Source organism: Podarcis filfolensis (genome assembly GCF_964270895.1).
Source record: "Podarcis filfolensis genome assembly, chromosome: 10".
In the NCBI taxonomy this organism is placed as follows: Eukaryota; Metazoa; Chordata; class Lepidosauria; order Squamata; family Lacertidae; genus Podarcis; species Podarcis filfolensis.
The window spans coordinates 68,938,332-68,957,055 of record NC_139612.1 but is presented as its reverse complement, the minus strand read 5'-3'; the positions used below and the strand labels follow the sequence as shown (position 1 = coordinate 68,957,055).

General features: G+C 47.9%; 1 protein-coding gene across 1 annotated transcript in view; it reads right to left on the bottom strand.

The window, feature by feature from the left end:
- LOC310744058 (uncharacterized protein) overlaps positions 1-18,724 on the bottom strand; it is a gene marked incomplete at its 5' end in the record, with an annotated part of 173,477 nt that continues 154,753 nt past the window's right edge. Inside the window, 2 exons of the mRNA XM_083574801.1 lie at positions 1-156; positions 8,073-8,243. Coding sequence (XP_083430927.1) covers positions 149-156; positions 8,073-8,243 — 179 coding nt within the window. The 3' untranslated portion in view covers positions 1-148. The remainder of the gene's footprint in view (positions 157-8,072; positions 8,244-18,724) is intronic.

Below are 18,724 nucleotides of genomic sequence, written 5' to 3'. Positions count from 1 at the left end.
TCGTTTCCCAATGGATTTATTTCTCCCCCAAGTGGTATCTTCCTTGTTCACAGAACAGGTAAGTGGCAAAAAACAAAATCCGGCCTTTGTCCAACTATCCCAAATGTACAGTCCTGGTTGGTGCTGCTTCCTCGTTCCCGTCAACCGGTCATCGTCCTGTGGCAGATTTCCAGAAGGGAAGGGAAACAAAAGAAAGCAAACAAGAGGATATCTTAGACCAGCAGGAAGAGAGGTCTTTCATTGCTTGTGTTATGTACTGAAGTTCTCACCCTGGGCCATGCAGGGGGATACTGTAGATAGTTATGCAAATAAGGGATCGAAAGTGACGTTTAGTGATTGGATAGTTTTAGAAAATTGTTACAGTTACATTGTACTGGAGCTCTATATAAGCAGGCTGACTAAACCCTTCAGTTCAGTTCTGTTCTGGCCTGTGAATAAACAAGAGCTGTTTGAAGGATTGCTGTGTCGTCTGATATGTTCACCCACAACTTAACAGCTTGAACACCTAGGGATGAGAAGCATCACTGAATCCTTACAGAACAACTCAGTCCCCACCTACAGTGATATCTGCAATGCATTCGGGGCTGACAATATACTTTTAGGGGTGCTAAGGGATGCAGGTGGCGCTTGCAGGATGTAAAAACGTATTGGAGCCAAATACAACATTCCTACAATGCACATACTGGGGAACGCTTTGTATCACTCAGGAGAAAACTTGCTAGTTCCTCCTGGGCTCGGACAGACTTCCTTTGCATGTGACTTAATGTGGGTGTGGCCTGTTTTTGGACAGAGGAGCACACGGCCTCCGTGTTCTGCTCTTCTTGTATAGTGGCACCTCGGGTTACATACGCTTCAGGTTACATACGCTTCAGGTTACAGACTCCGCTGACCCAGAAATAGTGCTTCAGGTTAAGAACTTTGCTTCAGGATGAGAACAGAAATTGTGCTCCGGCGGCACGGTGGCAGCGGGAGGCCCCATTAGCTAAAGTGGTGCTTCAGGGTAAGAACAGTTTCAGGTTAAGAACGGACCTCTGGAACGAATTAAGTACTTAACCCGAGGTACCACTGTACTTCATTTTGCGTTCCTAAGAGTTAGGAGAAGTGACTGCTGAGTCACAGTCATTTGAGAATATTTCCCTTACGGATAGTTCAGATAGTTATATGTTGTTCTGTAAATTAAGTCTGCCTTCAGGGATCTTATTGTGAGCTGGATGGTTGCAAGTAAACTAGTTTTATGTTAACTTTAATCAGATGGTCATGTCTATTCTTTTAGGAGGGATATAAAAAGGGAAACCAGGAATCCTAAATAGTGAGGCTCAGATGAGCCTGCAACTAGCTAACCACTGTGTAATTTAAAAGGGGGATTGTTTAACAACTCTGCTAAGTTATAGAACTTGCTGGCACAAGTTAGGATGGATATTATAAAATAATATATCCTCTCCTGCCTCCCTAAACATCCCCACAGCACTGCGGTCTAAACCACTGGGCCTCTTGGCCTTGCCGATCAGAAGGTTGGGGGTTTGAATCCTCGTGATGGGGTGAGCTCCAGTTGCTCTGTCCCAGCTCCTGCCAACCTAGCAGTTCGAAAGCAAGCCAGTGCGAGTAGATAAATAGGTACCACTGTGGCGGGAAGGTAAACAGTGTTTCCGTGCGTTCTGGTTTTTGTCACGTTGTCCTGTTGCGCCACAAGCGGTTTAATCCTGCTGGCCACATGACCCAGAAAATTGTCTGTGGACAAACGCTGGCTCCCTCGGCCTGAAAGCGAGATGAGCGTCGCAACCCCATAGTCACCTTTGACTGGACTTAACCGTCCGGGGTCTTTGATCCTACATCTGAGGATTCCTTGTCCAGGACCATAACATCAGGTTGCAACACCAGGCCGGGTCCCCAAGCCACCTCTGATGGAACAAGGCACGCTGCCTCATTTTACAGTCCTGATGGGCAAGCCCAAGAGGCTCAGTGGTTGAAACCACAGTGCCACCTGCGTCCCTCTAAAGAGAAGGGCCTGTGGCTCAGTGGTTGGTCTTCTGCCTTGCTTGTAGCAGGTCCCGGGTAGGGCTAGGAAAAGACTCCCTGCCTTACCCAGGAATTAAAGGCAGCAAAGGAAACTGGATAGATTTGTGTGAGGGACCGAGGGGGTCCAGGCTGCCCAAAAATGGAGAAGCAAATTTCACTGGTAGAAGTAACATAGGAAATTGGGACTCAGTAGAAGAAGGGAGGTGTGTGGGACATGGGTGTTGCTGTGGTCTAAACTGTTACGAAAAAGGAGCAATGCTGAGTTCTCCAGATGGCTGGAAAGCCAAACAGGATGTTGATGTTTTGGGACTGTACCGTGGGAACAAAGGGACAGTCTATTCTGTGCACTGAGCACCGGATGTTAGCTCAGAGTGTCACATGACCCTGTACTGGAAGTACATGGGAGGAGTTATTCTCTCTCTGCTGTTGGTGTTAAGAGAGTGCAGACACGTTTTCTCTGTACTGCTGGAAAGACAGAAATAAAGGCATGTAAATACATTTCTGTCTGTCTCTCTCCCCTCCCTGGGAATGAGGGGGGAGGAATGGTGTGTTCTTCTCACGTTTGAGGAGGATCGCCAATAGAGATCTGGCCTTGTCTTGCCGGGAGTCGAGACGGGGGAGATCAACAAGGAATCCAAGCCGGGCACCTGGAGAGTGGCCAATTCCTCTGACTAAGGCTTGAATTCCGACATAAACCACTGAGCCTAGGGCTTGCCGATTGAAAGGTTGGCAGTTCAAATCTCTGCAACGGGGTGAGCTCCTGTTGTTCAGTCCCAGCTCCTGCCAACCTAGCAGTTCGAAAGCATGCCAGTGCAAGTAGATAAATAGGTACCACTATGGTGGGAAGGTAAACAGTGTTTCCGTGCGTTCTGGTTTTTGTAACGGTGTCCTGTTGTGCCACAAGTGGTTTAGTCCTGCTGGCCACATGACCCAGAAAACTGTCTGTGGACAAATGCCAGCTCCCTCGGCCTGAAAGCGAGATGAGCACCGCAACCCCATAGTCACATTTGACTGGACTTAACCATCCAGGGGTCCTTTACCTTTACCTTTAGGGGTGCTGTACACAGAGGGTGTCTTCTGTGACATGCAATTGGCACGATGGTAGCGCACAGGGGGTGGGTTTCTACTGGACCACCCAGACATTATTCTGCATTTTTAGCTTTTCTGCAATGCTACCCCAGTGTTATTGCACCATTGCCATCTGGGCAGGTGGTACGGCAAGACAAGAACCGTACCCTGGAATGTGTGCAGGATGAAAACCTACAGGATCCCAGCAGGAAGTTACAGCTGGAAACTAACCTCTATTGCATATTGAACTCTTCAACTTTCAAACTCCAAAAACGAGGGGTGCTCAGAAGTTGTAACTTGGGAAATTCAATGGCCAGGGCTGAAAGGAGCTGGAATCCAATGATACTAGGAAAACTGCAGGTTTCCTGTTTTTGGATTAGGCCATGAGTAGGCAAACTAAGGCCCAGGGGGCTGGATCCGGCCCAATCGCCTTCTAAATCCGGTCTGCAGACGGTCTGGGAATCAGCGTGTTTTTACTTGAGTAGAATGTGTGTTTTTATTTAAAATGCATTTCTGGGTTATTTGTGGGGCATAGGAATTCATTCATCCCCCCCCCAATATAGTCTGGCCCCCCACAAGGTCTGAGGGACAGTGGACTGGCCCCCTGCTGAATAAGTTAACTGACCCTGGATTAGGCAGACCCACGATCTGCTCTCAGGGGGGTCTCTTCTTCTTTTGTATTGGGGTGGCAACATTTCGGAGGCAGCTCCTAACTGATCGTGAAGTGGTTTCCCCACAAGTGTTGCCCCGTTTGCCAAATTTTGCCCAGAGTGAAAAACAGAGGGGAATGAGGAGCCTGTCAGGATTTGGAGCGATATACAGTGGTACCTCGGGTTAAGAACTTAATTCGTCCTGGAGGTCCGTTCTTAACCTGAAACTGTTCTTAACCAGAAGCACCACTTTAGCTAATGGAGCCTCCTGCTGCTGCCGCGCCGCCGGAGCACGATTTCTGTTCTCATCCTGAAGCAAAGTTCTTAACTCGAGGTACTATTTCTGGGTTAGCAGAGTCTGTAACCTGAAGCGTATGTAACCTGAAGCGTATGTAACCCGAGGTACCACTGTATATGCACATGGGACGCGGGTGGCGCTGTGGGTTAAACCACCGATCAGAAGGTTGGTGGTTCGAATCCCCACGACGGGGTGAGTTCCCGTGGCTCGGTCCCTGCTCCTGCCAACCTAGCAGTTCAAAAGCACGTCAAAGTGCAAGTAGATAAATAGGTACCGCTCCGGCGGGAAGGTAAACAGTGTTTCTGTGCTCTGCTCTGGTTCGCCAGAAGCGGCTCAGTCATCCTGGCCACATGACCCGGAAGCTGTACACCGGCTCCCTTGGCCAGTAAAGCGAGATGAGCACCGCACCCCAGAGCCGGTCACGACTGGACCTAATGGTCAGGGGTCCCTTTACCTTTACCTATTTATATGCACACTTTAATGAGATCCATGAGGTTTCTCGGTGACGGAGAGGAGCTTGCAACTGCGTGCTGCAAAAGTTCCCAGCTGCTCAGAACTTTTGCTCAGCTCCCCTTTCTCTTGTACATTATTCTCCTCTTGCTTGCGTTGAGGGCGTGGGTGGGAAGGGAGGAAACTGACTGTGGAGAGCGTCAATCTGGCATCTGCGTAGCTGGTGCAGCAGCTCAGCTGGAAAGAGGAGGGTTAGCTCATCAGAACAGTAGCTAAAGGGGTTTAGGATCAGCCAGCAACGGACTGTTTCGTTGCCAGCTGAATCCAATTTCTGCATAGGTGTTTTTACGCACAGCCACATGCCGGCTTGCAAGGAACGGGGGAAGTGGAGGCGGGAGAAAATATGGTACCTGCACCAGCCCTTAATCTGAAATATTTTCCAGGAGGCATTGGCAGCCTGGCAGGGCTCTGGAGAACCATCTTTGGGGCTGGGACACAGGCAGCTGTTTCACACTGAGTCAGAACATGGTCAGGGTTATTGTCTACCCTGGCTGGCAGCAGATCTCAGGGAATTCAGGAAGGGCTTATCTCCCAGTCCTACCGGGAGATACGGGGGATCGGACGTGGGGCACACAAGGAGCTACAGCCCTCCCCCAAAAAGAACAAAGGAAGCTGCCTTAGGCTGAGTTAGAACACAGCTCCATCCATCTCAGCACTGCTTTCTATGTTTGGGGAGTAATAATAATAATAATAATAATAATAATAATAATAATAATATACTAAAAACCCCACACACATCTACAAATAAAACCATATCATCATTCTAATGTAATCATTACATACATATACACATACAGTGGTACCTCAGGTTACAGACGCTTCAGGTTACAGACTCCGCTAACCCAGAAATAGTGCTTCAGGTTAAGAACTTTGCTCCCAGGATGAGAACAGAAATCATGTTCTGGCGGCAGCAGGAGGCCCCATTAGCTAAAGCGGTGCTTCAGGTTAAGAACAGTTTCAGGTTAAGAATGGACCTCTGGAACAAATTAAGTACTCAACCCAAGGTACCACTGTACTGACTTCCTTCCTTTGTTCTAAGACCTCGAAATTTTTACTCTTTCTAAGTTGTGTGTTTTTGTTTTTTGTGTGTTCTTTTTTCTCTTTTGTTCCCCCCCTTGTTTGTGCTGTTTTATTTTGGATTCAATGTTTGTCATTTTTGTTGTAATTTTGCATTGAAGAGAAAAAATTTAATAATAATAATAATAATAATAATAATAATAATAATAATAATAATTTATACTCCACCCATCTGGCTGAGTTTCCCCAGCCACTCTGGGCAGCTCCCAACAGAATATTAAAAACATGGTAAAAGGTCAAACATTAAAAACTTCCCTAAACAGGGCTGCCTTCAGATGTGTTCCCAAACTTAGATAGTTGTTTATTTCCTTGACATCTGGTGGGAGGGCGTTCCACAGGGCGGGTGCCACTACCAAGAAGGCCCTCTGCCTGGTTCCCTGTAACTTGGCTTCTCGCAGGGAGGGAACCGCCAGAAGGCCCTCAGTGCTGGACCTCAGCGTCCGGGCAGAACAATGGGGGTGGAGACGCTCCTTCAGGTATACTGGTCCGAGGCCGTTTAAATTTGTATACCAGCCTATGCCAACAAGTTCCCTTCCAACTGTATAATTCCACGATTCCATGATGGGGGTTCCATGCTGCCGGGGTCGGGTGTGTGTGTGCTCATGCCCCCATGCAGGGGGCTGGGTTAGGGGCAGAAGACAAATGGAGCCCCCCCCGCCCAGCCTCAGCCCCTGCCACCGCTGAAGCAGCACCAGCCCCGAGCAACATGGCTGTTGCACCTTCCACATGATACCCTCCCTGAGTCTCAGCTTTGCAAGGCTGCTTGGAGAGGGTGACTTGAAGGGGGGTGTCGATGGGCGCACAGTTGCAAGGCCTTGCAAGGCTCAGATCCAGGCAGGGCGGTGTGAGAAGAGCACAACAGCCACATGCCCCTTGGTCCCAGCCTGTCAGGAGTGCGTGCAGGAGCCAGGCCCTGCGACCAATAGGACTTTGCAGGACTGGGGCCTTCCTAAGTTTGTTCTGGAGAGGCAAGGCGCAGCCACACAGGTGAGGCCGCTTGGTAACTCACTGCACCTGGTGGCAAGAGCCAGGAAGGGATATAAGGTCAGCATTTTGCCTTCAGCTCTTTTCCACAGCAACACGCTTCCTGCCTTGCTGTGTTTGGCTTCTTGCTTCCTGAGCCTTGAACCTCGGCTTCTTGACTCTTTGCTTCTTGATCCTCGGACCCCTGACTTCGTGACTCCTTGCTTCTTGATCCTCGGACCCCTGACTTCGTGACTCCTTGCTTCTTGATCCTCAGACCCTTGACTTCGTGACTCCTTGCTTCTTGATCCTCAGACCCCTGACTTCGTGACTCCTTGCTTCTTGATCCTCGGACCCCTGACTTCGTGACTCCTTGCTTCTTGATCCTCGGACCCCTGACTTCATGACTCCTTGCTTCTTGATCCTCGGACCCCTGACTTCGTGACTCCTTGCTTCTTGATCCTCGGACCCCTGACTTCGTGACTCCTTGCTTCTTGATCCTCAGACCCCTGACTTCGTGACTCCTTGCTTCTTGATCCTCAGACCCCTGACTTTGTGGCTCCCTGCTTCTTGATCCTCAGACCCCTGACTTCGTGACTCCTTGCTTCTTGATCCTCAGACCCCTGACTTCATGACTCCTTGCTTCTTGATCCTCAGACCCCTGACTTCGTGACTCCTTGCTTCTTGATCCTCAGACCCCTGACTTCGTGACTCCTTGCTTCTTGATCCTCAGACCCCTGACTTTGTGGCTCCCTGCTTCTTGATCCTCAGACCCCTGACTTCGTGACTCCTTGCTTCTTGATCCTCAGACCCCTGACTTTGTGGCTCCCTGCTTCTTGATCCTCAGACCCCTGACTTCGTGACTCCTTGCTTCTTGATCCTCAGACCCCTGCCTTCGTGACTCCTTGCTTCTTGATCCTCGGACCCCTGACTTTGTGGCTCCCTGCTTCTTGATCCTCGGACCCCTGACTTTGTGGCTCCTTGCTTCTTGATCCTCAGACCCCTGACTTTGTGACTCCTTGCTTCTTGATTCTCAGACACCTGACTTCTTGACTCCTTGCTTCTTGATCCTCGGACCCCTGACTTTGTGGCTCCTTGCTTCTTGATCCTCAGACCCCTGCCTTCGTGACTCCTTGCTTCTTGATCCTCGGACCCCTGACTTTGTGGCTCCCTGCTTCTTGATCCTCGGACCCCTGACTTTGTGGCTCCCTGCTTCTTGATCCTCGGACCCCTGACTTCGTGACTCCTTGCTTCCTGACCCTCAGACACCTGACTTTGTGACTCCTTGCTTCTTGATTCTCAGACACCTGACTTCTTGACTCCTTGCTTCCTGACCCTCGGACTCTTGGCTTCCTGACTCCTGGCTTCTGGCCCCCCGTTCCTGCTCCCACCCCGCCATCTTGCCCCCGGTCCTGATGTCCCCTGCCGGGACTTCGATCGTCCGTAAACCGGACCATGACACAGCCTCGCCAGCACACAAACTACCTCACCTGTAGTCTTCTTGCACCACAGCTCACATTTCTGCTTGGATGGAAACTGATTGGCGTTCCCTCCGCAGCCTCCAAATATAAAAGGCCGGCAGTTGTTGGCTGCCTGGTGGTAATACCAGAGGACTGTGTACTGTAGACAGGAGCCTTCATCCATTGGCAGGGCACAGGGATCTGCAAGGAACCACAAACAGCTTGTGAGTGGTTGAGATGTCATCATCATTTCAAGGAACTTTGGGTGGAGAGGAGAGGGAGAGAGAGAGAGAGAGAGAGATTCAATGTGCTAAATGAAAATCCAATTTTAAAACCCCAGGTACTACCAGTGTCATTGATATGCCTGGTGCATAAATACAGTGGTACCTCTGGTTGCGAACGGGATCCGTTACGGAGGCCCGTGCGCAACATGAAAGGAACGCAACCTGCAGCAGCGCGTCTGCACACATGCGGGTTGCGATTCGCTGCTTCTGCGCATGCGCATGACGTCATTTTGCGCATCTGCCCTTGTGCGAGCGGCGAAACCCAGAAGTAACCCTTTCTGGTACTTCCGAGTTGCCGCGGGACACAACCTGAAAAAACGTAACATGAAGCAAACGTAAAAGGAGATATGACTGTATAGGTCCCTGGCCCAAGGAGGTAACAATCTAAAATTCAGCGCATGAGAAACCAGAGGAAGCAAGGGGGGCAGAGAGATGGGGTAAGAGAGTGGAGAAATTGAAATGCATTTCAGTTATGTCACAGCTAAGGAGGGATGCGGGTGGCGCTGTGGTCTAAACCACTGAGCCTCTTGGGCTTGCCGATCAGAAGGTCAGCGGTTCGAATCCCCGTTACAGGGTGAACTCCCGTTGCTCGGTCCCAGCTCCTGCCAACCTAGCAGTTCGAAAGCACGTCAAAGTGCAAGTAGATAAATAGGTACCACTCAGGCGGGAAGGTAAACGCCGTTTCCCTGCGCTCTGGCTTCTGTCACGGTGTTCTGTTGCACCAGAAGCGGCTTAGCCATGCTGGCTACATGACTGGAAAGCTGTCTGTGGACAAACGCCGGCTCCCTCGGCCTGAAAGTGAGATGAGCGCTGCAACCCCATAGTCGCCTTTGACTGGACTTAACCGTCCAGGGGTCTTTTACCTTTTACAGCTAAGGACGTGGAGAAGAACTTTGATTCAGGTCAAATGCGAAGAAAAACCACCCTATTTTGCAGTGTCCAAAACAACACAACAACCGAAAAAACACAACCATCCTTTGAAATTTGCACTTTTCTGAATTTTGCGCGTGCAGCTACTGTACTATGTGACAGCCCCCTGAGATATTTGAAGAGATTTCTTCTGCTTTGGAGGGTAGGACTCAAACCAATGGCTTCAAGTTACAAGACAGGAGATTCAAACTAAACTTCAGGAAGAAATTTCTGATAGCAAGCCGTTCAACAGTGGAACGGACTAGCCCTCAGGAGCTGGTAGACTCTCCCTCCTTGGAGGTTTTTAAGAAGTATGGTGGCGAGGAAGGGAAGAGAAGTCTGCAGGCTGCATGCAGGTGCCTCCCCCCCCACCTCACATGTAGTTATGGTTTTAAACTATAATTAATAATAATAAATAATAAGAAATTTTTATTTATACCCCTCCCTCCCCGGCCAGAGCTGGGCTCAGGGCGGCTAACACCAGTAAAATCACAATTAAAAAACACACAAACCACTTTAGAATACAGGTTAAAATATAATTTAAAATGCAGCCTCATTTTAATAGTAGCCCATAGATTAAAACAATAAGGGGAGGGAAACATAAGAGTCAGACTGAGTCCAAACTGAAGGCCTGGTGGAACAGCTCTGTCTTGCAGGCCCCGTGGAAAGATGTCAAGTCCCACAGGGCCCTAGTCTCTTGGGACAGAGCGTTCCACCAAGTCGGGGCCAGTACTGAAAAGGCCCTGGCCCTAGTTGAGACCACTCTAACCACCTTGCGACTTGGGACCTCCAAAATGTTGTCATTTGTGGACCTTAAGGTCCTCCATGGGGCATACCAGGAGAAGCGGTCCCTCTCCTGTGTGAAGCCCCTCAAATAGTTCACAATCTGGATCCAGGTCAGGTTGACCCTGGAACCTTTGGCAGTGCCTGCATCCTTCTAACTCCCAAGCAGAGGTTGAGTGGTCATCTGTCAGGCGTGCTTCAGTTGAGATTCCTGCATTGTAGGGGGTTGGACTGGATGACGCTTGGGGTCCCTCCTAACTCTACAATTTGATGAGTGCATGGAATTCACATCCATGGGATACAGCGACAGCCACCAACTTGGACAGCGTGTAAAGGGGGTTGTGGTGTAGTGGTTAAGAGTGGTGGACTCGTAATCTGGTGAACCGGGTTTGCTTCCCTGCTCCTCCACATGCAGCTGCTGGGTGACCTTGGGCCAGTCACACTTCTCTGAAGTCTCTCAGCCTCACTCACCTCACAGAGTGTTTGTTGTGGGGGAGGAAGGGAAAGGAGAATGTTAGCTGCTTTGAGACTCCCTAGGGTAGTGATAAAGCGGGATATCAAATCCAAACTCCTCCTCTTCTTCTTGTATGAATTCACGGAGGCTATCAGTGACAACTTGCTGTGATGGCTATGTTTAGACAGGGCTGTTGTGTTTTGGTTCTGCTTCCGGGCTTCCCATTGCGGCATCTCATTGGCCACTTTGGGAACAGGATGCTAGAACGGATGTGGACCGCTTTCGGCCTTATTCATCTTCTGATGTTCTTACTTTGTCAAGAGGAATCCCACTTTCATGTCAACAGGCAGTTTGTTGCAAGAGCGCTTTATAGTAATCCTGAATGTGGCAGCTAGACCGGTGGCCGCCGAAACCACATAACGCCAGTCCTGAAAGACCTACATTGGCTCCCAGTACGTTTCCGAGCTCAATTCAAAGTATTGGCGCTGACCTTTAAAGCCTTAAACGGCCTTGGTCCAGTATACCTGAAGGAGCGTCTCCACCCCATCGTTCAGCCCAGACACGGAGGTCCAGCTCTGAGGGCCTTCTGGCGGTTCCCTCACTGAGAGAAGCCAAGTTACAGGGAACCAGGCAGAGGGCCTTCTCGGTGGTGGCGCCTGCCCTGTGGAACGCCCTCCCATCAGATGTCAAGGAAATAAACAACTACAGTGGTACCTCGGGTTAAGAACTTAATTCGTTCTGGAGGTCCGTTCTTAACCTGAAACTGTTCTTAACCGGAGGTACCACTTTAGCAAATGAGGCCTCTCGCTGCCGCCGCGCCGCCGGAGCACGATTTCCGTTCTCATCCTGAAGCAAAGTTCTTAACCCGAGGTGCTATTTCTGGGTTAGCAGAGTCTGTTCCCTGAAGCGTCTGTTACCCGAGGTACCACTGTAGCTGACTTTTAGAAGACATCTAAAGGCAGCCCTGTTTAGCGAAGTTTTTAATGTTTGATGTTTTATTGTGTTTTTAAATATTTGTTGGGAGCCACCCAGAGCGGCTGGGGAAACCCAGCTAGATGGGCAGGGCATTAGATAGATAGCTAGATAGATAGATAGATAGATAGATAGATAGATAAATAAAAAATAGCTAGAACTTTGCACCGGGTTGATGTCAACCATAGGTGAAAGCTCAGCTTCATATTCGCCAATTTCCTTCGCTGTAGAAAAGAGACAGGCTTCCCCCCCCGGGGGGGGGGCTGGTTAAGCTACTCCCCCCCCGCCCCACATGTGCTCCATTACCAGGGACACTTCCTCTAGTAAAAGTGACTCTCCGAAATGCCATTTAATTCGCTGCTTTTCACCCCATAATGGGCTTGCCGTGCTCGCCACCGCCAGCGCCGAGATGGATCCATTATCTCCTGATCCCCTGGAGCCGCAGAGGCAAATGGAAATCCGCCGGTTAATGAGGGCATGCAAATAAATTTGCTGAGAGATTTAAATATTGATCGCTACGGGCTCGGCATGGCCTGCACCCCCCTCCCTCTCCCCGCCGTACGAGGAGCTCTTGATAAAAATGTCACGGAAACAATCGCCGGGCGGCAGAAGCATCGGGAGCAATAAAAAGGAGACTTAATGGCTTTTAACGGCTTAGGCGAAAAGGTTGGGTGTTAGTCAGAGGGGAATCGGTGGCCGTGTTGGGGGAGGCCAGGGGGTGAATGTCAGGGAGCTGGGGGGGGGAATCTGTATGTCTGAGAGGGTCCAAAACTAAACAGGAGGGAATGGATCTGTCCCGACAGCAGAATCCTGTTAGCATTCGGTTTTGCTATCTGCACTCAACGCTAGGGAAGAGCTATTTATAAGCCCGGCTGCCGGCCACTAATGGGATGCTGAGCTGAGGGTCAATTGCATGTAGGCCTACAACATTCCACCCCCTTCAAGCCCCCTGGGCTCAAAAACTGTCCTTGTTAGGATGGAGAGAAGAAAGGAATGGGGAAATTTGTCAATTTCTGTTTCTCTGTTTTCCTATCTTTAAGTCAAGTCTCCATATTTCCACATCACTTTATTTTATTTTTTTCAGTCCTTGCAAAAATTTGTTCGCACATTTTTTTGCAAAGCAATTTCCCCTAGCAGAATGCAAGTCACATTCGTGGATCTATGCCTTCTACCGCACACATCTGCACGTTTTCATAAATATCACTCGACGGGAGTAACGGCCTAGCAAAATTCAGACAAGTGCAAATTTCAACGGACGGTGGATTTTCGTTTTATGTACTTTTTCGGAATCGAAAGTCCAGCTCAGTGGATGCCTTGAGAGTTAGCAATAAACAATGGGCTTAATTCTCATGGAGGTGGCGAAACTATCTCCGGTCTGGACTGCAAGCTCTTACATGGTAAAAATGCCCTGTATGTATAAATCTAGCAGGTCAGGCAGCTAGAACCCTTGCCCCTGACAAGCTAGTTCTCTATATGCAGGGGAATTCTTTGATGGGAAAGTGTTCCATCGCATGAGCACCTAGACGCCCTCTTTATTTTGCATTCTTAATGATATGTGTGCTGTGGGTTAAACCACAGAGCCTAGGACTTGCCGATCAGAAGGTCGGCAGTTCGAATCCCCGCGATGGGGTGAGCTCCCGTTGCTCGGTCCCTGCTCCTGCCAACCTAGCAGTTTGAAAGCACATCAAAGTGCAGGTAGATAAATAGGTACCACTATGGCGGGAAGGTAAACGGCGTTTCCATGCGCTGCTCTGGTTCGCCAGAAGCGGCTTAGTCATGCTGGCCACATGACCCGGAAACTGTACGCCGGCTCCCTCGGCCAATAAAGCGAGATGAATTACAAAGTTTTGAAGGAAGGGTTGATACAACCTCTGAAGGAAGTCTGCAACGAGATTATGGAGGGGAAAAGGGCACCCGATACGTGGAGAGAGGCCTACATTACACTTATACCAAAGACAGAGACTGAAAAGACCCAACTTAAAAACTACCGACCCATCTCGTTATTGAATGTGGATTACAAAATCTTTGCTAATATTTTAGCAAAGAGACTGAAAAGAGTTTTGATGGAGGAGATTCACGGGGACCAAGCGGGCTTTCTCCCAAAAAGGCATTTGTCGAACAATGTAAGGAATATAATTGACATTTTGGAAAAGCTGGAAGTGAACATAAACACTAAAGCTGTTTTGATATTTGTGGATGCCGAGAAAGCCTTTGACAATATTTCTTGGAGTTTTATGTTGAAGAACCTCCGGGGGATGGGGGTAGGCCAAGGGTTTGAGAATGGTATAGGTGCAATATACTCTGAACAGAAAGCTAAACTAATTGTAAATAATGTGGTTACAGAAGAGTTCAAGATTGAAAAAGGGACACGTCAGGGGTGCCCTATCTCCCCACTACTTTTTATATCGGTCCTGGAGGTTTTGCTTAATATGATTAGGAGGGACCAGTTGGTTAAAGGGATTCAGGTCGGAGCTAAACAATATAAACTGAGAGCATTTGCAGATGACTTAGTACTTACATTACAAGAGCCAGAAGCTAGTACGAAAAGAGTTTTGGAAATAATTCAAGAGTTTGGTCAAATGGCAGGATTTAAATTGAATAAGTTTAAGACAAAGGTTTTGGAGAAAAATTTGACACAGATAGAAAAGGAAAGGTTTCAGAATGAGACAGGGTTAACTGTGGTTAAAAAAGTGAAATATTTGGGTATAAATATGACAGCTAAAAATGTGAATTTGTTTAAAGATAATTATGAAAAAACTTGGAGAGAAGTGAAAAAAGATTTGGAGATTTGGTCCAACTTAAAGCTTTCCTTGTTAGGCCGTATTGCAGTTATAAAGATGAATGTATTGCCAAGAATGTTGTTTTTGTTCCAAGCATTGCAAATAATTGATAAAATGGATTGTTTCAAGAGGTGGCAAAAAGACATATCTAAATTTGTCTGGCAGGGCAAAAAGCCCAGAATTAAATTCAAGATATTAACGGATTCAAAGGAAAGAGGGGGGTTTGCCCTGCCAGACTTTAAACTTTACTATGAAGCGGCAGCTTTCTGCTGGCTGAAAGAATGGCTACTTCTTGAAAACACAGACATTTTGGATTTGGAAGGTTTTAATAACATTTTTGGGTGGCATGCATATTTGTGGTATGACAAGGTTAAAGCACATAAAAGTTTCAAAAATCATATTGTCAGAAAAGCACTATTAAATGTCTGGGTCAGATATAAAGACTTGTTGGAAAATAAAACTCCAAGGTGGCTGTCGCCAATGGAAGCTAAGGCAGTTAAAAAGTTAAATATGGAGTCCAAGTGGCCAAGATACTGGGAAATTTTGGAAAAGGAAGGGGACAAATTGAGATTGCAGAGTTTTGAGAAATTAAAAGGGAAGGTGAGAGACTGGTTGCACTATCATCAAATAAATGAAGCGTTTAAACTGGACAGTAAAATTGGCTTCCAGGTGGAAAAATCAAAATTGGAGACAGAACTGTTAGAACCCAGTACTAAGAATTTGTCCAAAATGTACAATTTACTGCTGAAATGGAATACACAAGACGAAACGGTTAAATCGGTCATGATTAAATGGGCTCAGGACATTGGTCATAATATTTTGTTTGCTGATTGGGAAAAGTTGTGGACCACCGGGATGAAATTTACGGCATGTAATGCCTTAAGAGAAAACATTATGAAAATGATATATAGGTGGTACATAACCCCAGTCAAGCTTGCAAAGATTTACCATGTGCCTGACAACAAATGTTGGAAATGTAAAGAAACTGAAGGTACATTTTTTCATCTTTGGTGGACTTGCCCGAAGATTAAGGCATTCTGGGAAATGATCTATAATGAACTTAAAAAGGTATTTAAATATACTTTCCCCAAGAAACCAGAGGCCTTTCTCTTGGGTATTGTCGGCCAAGGGGTGTTAAAGACGGATATAACTTTCTTTATGTATGCTACAACAGCAGCTAGAATACTTATTGCGAAGTACTGGAAGACGCAAGAGCTACCCACACTGGAAGAATGGCAGATGAAGGTGATAGACTACATGGGCTTGGCAGAAATGACGAGCAGAATCCGAAACCAGGGAAGAGAAGCAGCGCAAGAAGAATGGAAAAAATTCAAGGACTATTTAAAGAAATATTATAAAGTTAATGAAAGTTAGAATGATGTTGGACTGGAAAGTAGTTGGTTACTATTAGTAATGGTTAAGACAAGGAGAATAAGAAAGAATAGTCTAAATTTAAACTAAAATAAGGGAAGATTTGCTGAACAATTGATAAGAATCTGGAATACAGAAAGGGGAGGCATGAGGAAGTCGGGGAAGAAAGGTATATGAAATTAGGATATGAAATGATACATGTTTTTTGTTTTGTTTTTGTTTTTGTATGTTTATGTTTGTTGTGTTGTGTCTATATGGAAAAAATAAAAATATTATAAAAAAAATAAATAAATAAAGCGAGATGAGTGCCGCAACCCCAGAGTTGGCCATGACTGGACCTAATGGTCAGGGGTCCCTTTACCTTTAATGATATGTGCACTCATGGTGTTATTGGGATGGTCACACCTAATCCTGATAGATATATTGTTTTCCTTCCAGTTGATGCATGCCCTGCAACTTCCAGCTGAAAGCACGTAACATCTTTTTACTGAAAATATTCTGGTTTACCTATTTTTGTCCTGCTTTGGGTTGTGCTGCAGTGCAAGATTGCCCTTCCACATGAAAACAATGCTGTAACATAAAGGTAAAGGTAAAGGTAAAGGACCCCTGGACAGTTAAGTCCAGTCAAAGGCGACTATGGGGTTGTGGCGCTCATCTTGCTTTCAGGCCAAGGGAGCCAGCGTTTGTCCACAGTGTTCCGGATCATGTGGCCAGAATGACTAAACCACTACTGGCGCACGGAGGACAGTGACGAATGCCAGAGCGCATGGAAACGGCATTTACCTTCCCGCTACAGTGGTACCTATTTATCTACTTGCACTGGTGTGCTTTCGAACTGCTAGGTTGGCAGGAGCTGGGATAGAATAAAAAAAAAATATTTATACCCTGCCCTTCCCAGTTCAGAAAACCGGGCTCAGGGCGGCTAACAACAAGTTTAAAACACTTAATTGATACAACAAAAAACAGCATAAAATACAGTATAAAACGGGAATAACAATAAATTCAGAATTCAAAAATCAATTTAGGGGGAACATCCATCCAATAAACATTAGGGCTAGCTGGCTAAATTAGTCATATTTGGGCCAGCGAGGAGACCAGGGGAGAATTAGCTGTGGGATCCCAGAGCGGGTAATCTTCATAAAAAGGGGAGGGGGAAGGAAGGGGAATAAAAGATCAGGCGAAGTTCAAATTGAAAGCCAGGCGGAATAGCTGTGTCTTACAGGCCCTGTGGAAGGAAGTTAAATCCTGCAGGGCCCTGGTCTCAGGACAGAGCATTCCACCAGGTTGGAGCCATCACTGAGAAGGCCCTGGCCCTGGTGGAGGATAATCTGACTTCCTTAGGACCCGGGACCTCTAAACTATGGTTATTCATGGACCTTAAGGTCCTCTGCGGGGCAGACCAGGAGAGGCAGTCCCGTAAATACGAGGGCCCTAAGTCACGAAGAGCTTTAAAGGTCAAAACCAGCACCTTGAACCTGTCCAGAGCAACGGGAGCTCACTCCGTTGCGGGGAATCGAACCGCCGACCTTCCGATCAGCAAGCCCAAGATGCTCAGTGCCACAGCGCCACCTGCGTCCCTAATGCTGTAACATAGGGGATGTATCGCAGAACTATCTGCAATGACGTGTGCGGACGGTCCAGTATAAACCCGCTACTAATGCACTATTTTTGCATCCATGACATGTGGGAAACATATAAACAAAACGATAAGACGACACCAGGAGATGATGCTGTATAATTTTGTTGCATGGCACACCTGTGCTCTGCAACATCATCTCTTCTCTCTGTCTGAATATAGTGTGCCAGGATCCCTGGGCATCCAAAGCCCCTGAAATTGGGAGCTAAATTGTTGCCACTTCCATCAGGGCAACAGGCTTAGCTTGCCCCCTTTCCACTCTGCAAAAGGAGGCTGCATTCCTTTGCCATAGGACAGGAAGCGATGCTTTGAATTCTGCACACCCAGGTGGTATGTGGGTTTGGGTCAAGGCAGCTTCTAATCGCAAAAACCTTGGAGGGTCAACAACAGGGATATGGAGGACTTGGGCTGTTAGGTGCAGGCTGTTAGGCATGTGTTAACCTTAATTTCGTTTTCCTTAGCGCCTGTTGTGTTTCCTGCTCTCGCTTTCTCTCTCCCGCTACTAAACCTGAATTAAAACACCCCAGGTTTCCAGTGCCTGAAGTACTGCTTTTAAGAAAAGGAGCAGGAACCTCAATAAAAAGGACAATTAGCAACCCATCTAGCTTATTGTGCCAATGCAATGAGGAAGTATAGGACATCAAAGGGCTCTCACTTCTTCTAGGTAAAGGTAAAGCGACCCCTGACCATTAGGTCCAGTTGTGACCGACTCTGGGGTTGCGGCGCTCATCTCGCTTTATTGGCCGAGGGAGCCGGCGTACAGCTTCCGGGTCATGTGGCCAGCATGACTAAGCCGCTTCTGGCAAACCAGAGCAGTGCACGGAAACGCCGTTTAACTTTCCGCCAGAGCGGTACCTATTTATCTACTTGCACTTTGACGTGCTTTCGAACTGCTAGGTTGGCAGGAGCAGGGACCGAGCAATGGGAGCTCACCCCGTCGTGGGGATTCGAACCGCGACCTTCTGATAGGCAAGTCCTAGGCTCTGTGGTTTAACCCATAGCGCCACCCGCGTCCCTCTCCTTCTTCTACTGAGTCCCAATTTCAAATGTTACCTCTGCCAGTGACATTTGCTTCTCCAACACTACCATCTTTGGGCAGCGTGGACCCCCTCGGTCCCTCACACAAATCTATCCAGTTACCTTTGCTGCCTTTAATTCCTGGGTTAGGCAGGGTGTCTTTTCCTAGCCCTACCTGGGACCTGCTGCAAGCAAGGCAGAAGACCAACCACTGAGCCACAGGCCCTTCTCTTTAGAGGGATGTGGGTGGCGCTGTGGTCTAAACCACCGAGCCTCTTGGGCTTGCTGATCAGAAGGTCAGCAGTTCGAATCCCCACGACGGGATGAGCTCCCATTGCTCTGTCTCAGCTCCTGCCAACCTAGCAGTTCGAAAGCACACCAGTGCAAGTGGATAAATAGGTACCACTGCGGGAGGGAGGTAAATGGTGTTTCTGTGCACTCTGGTTTGGTCTCTTTGATAACACTGTCCAACCATC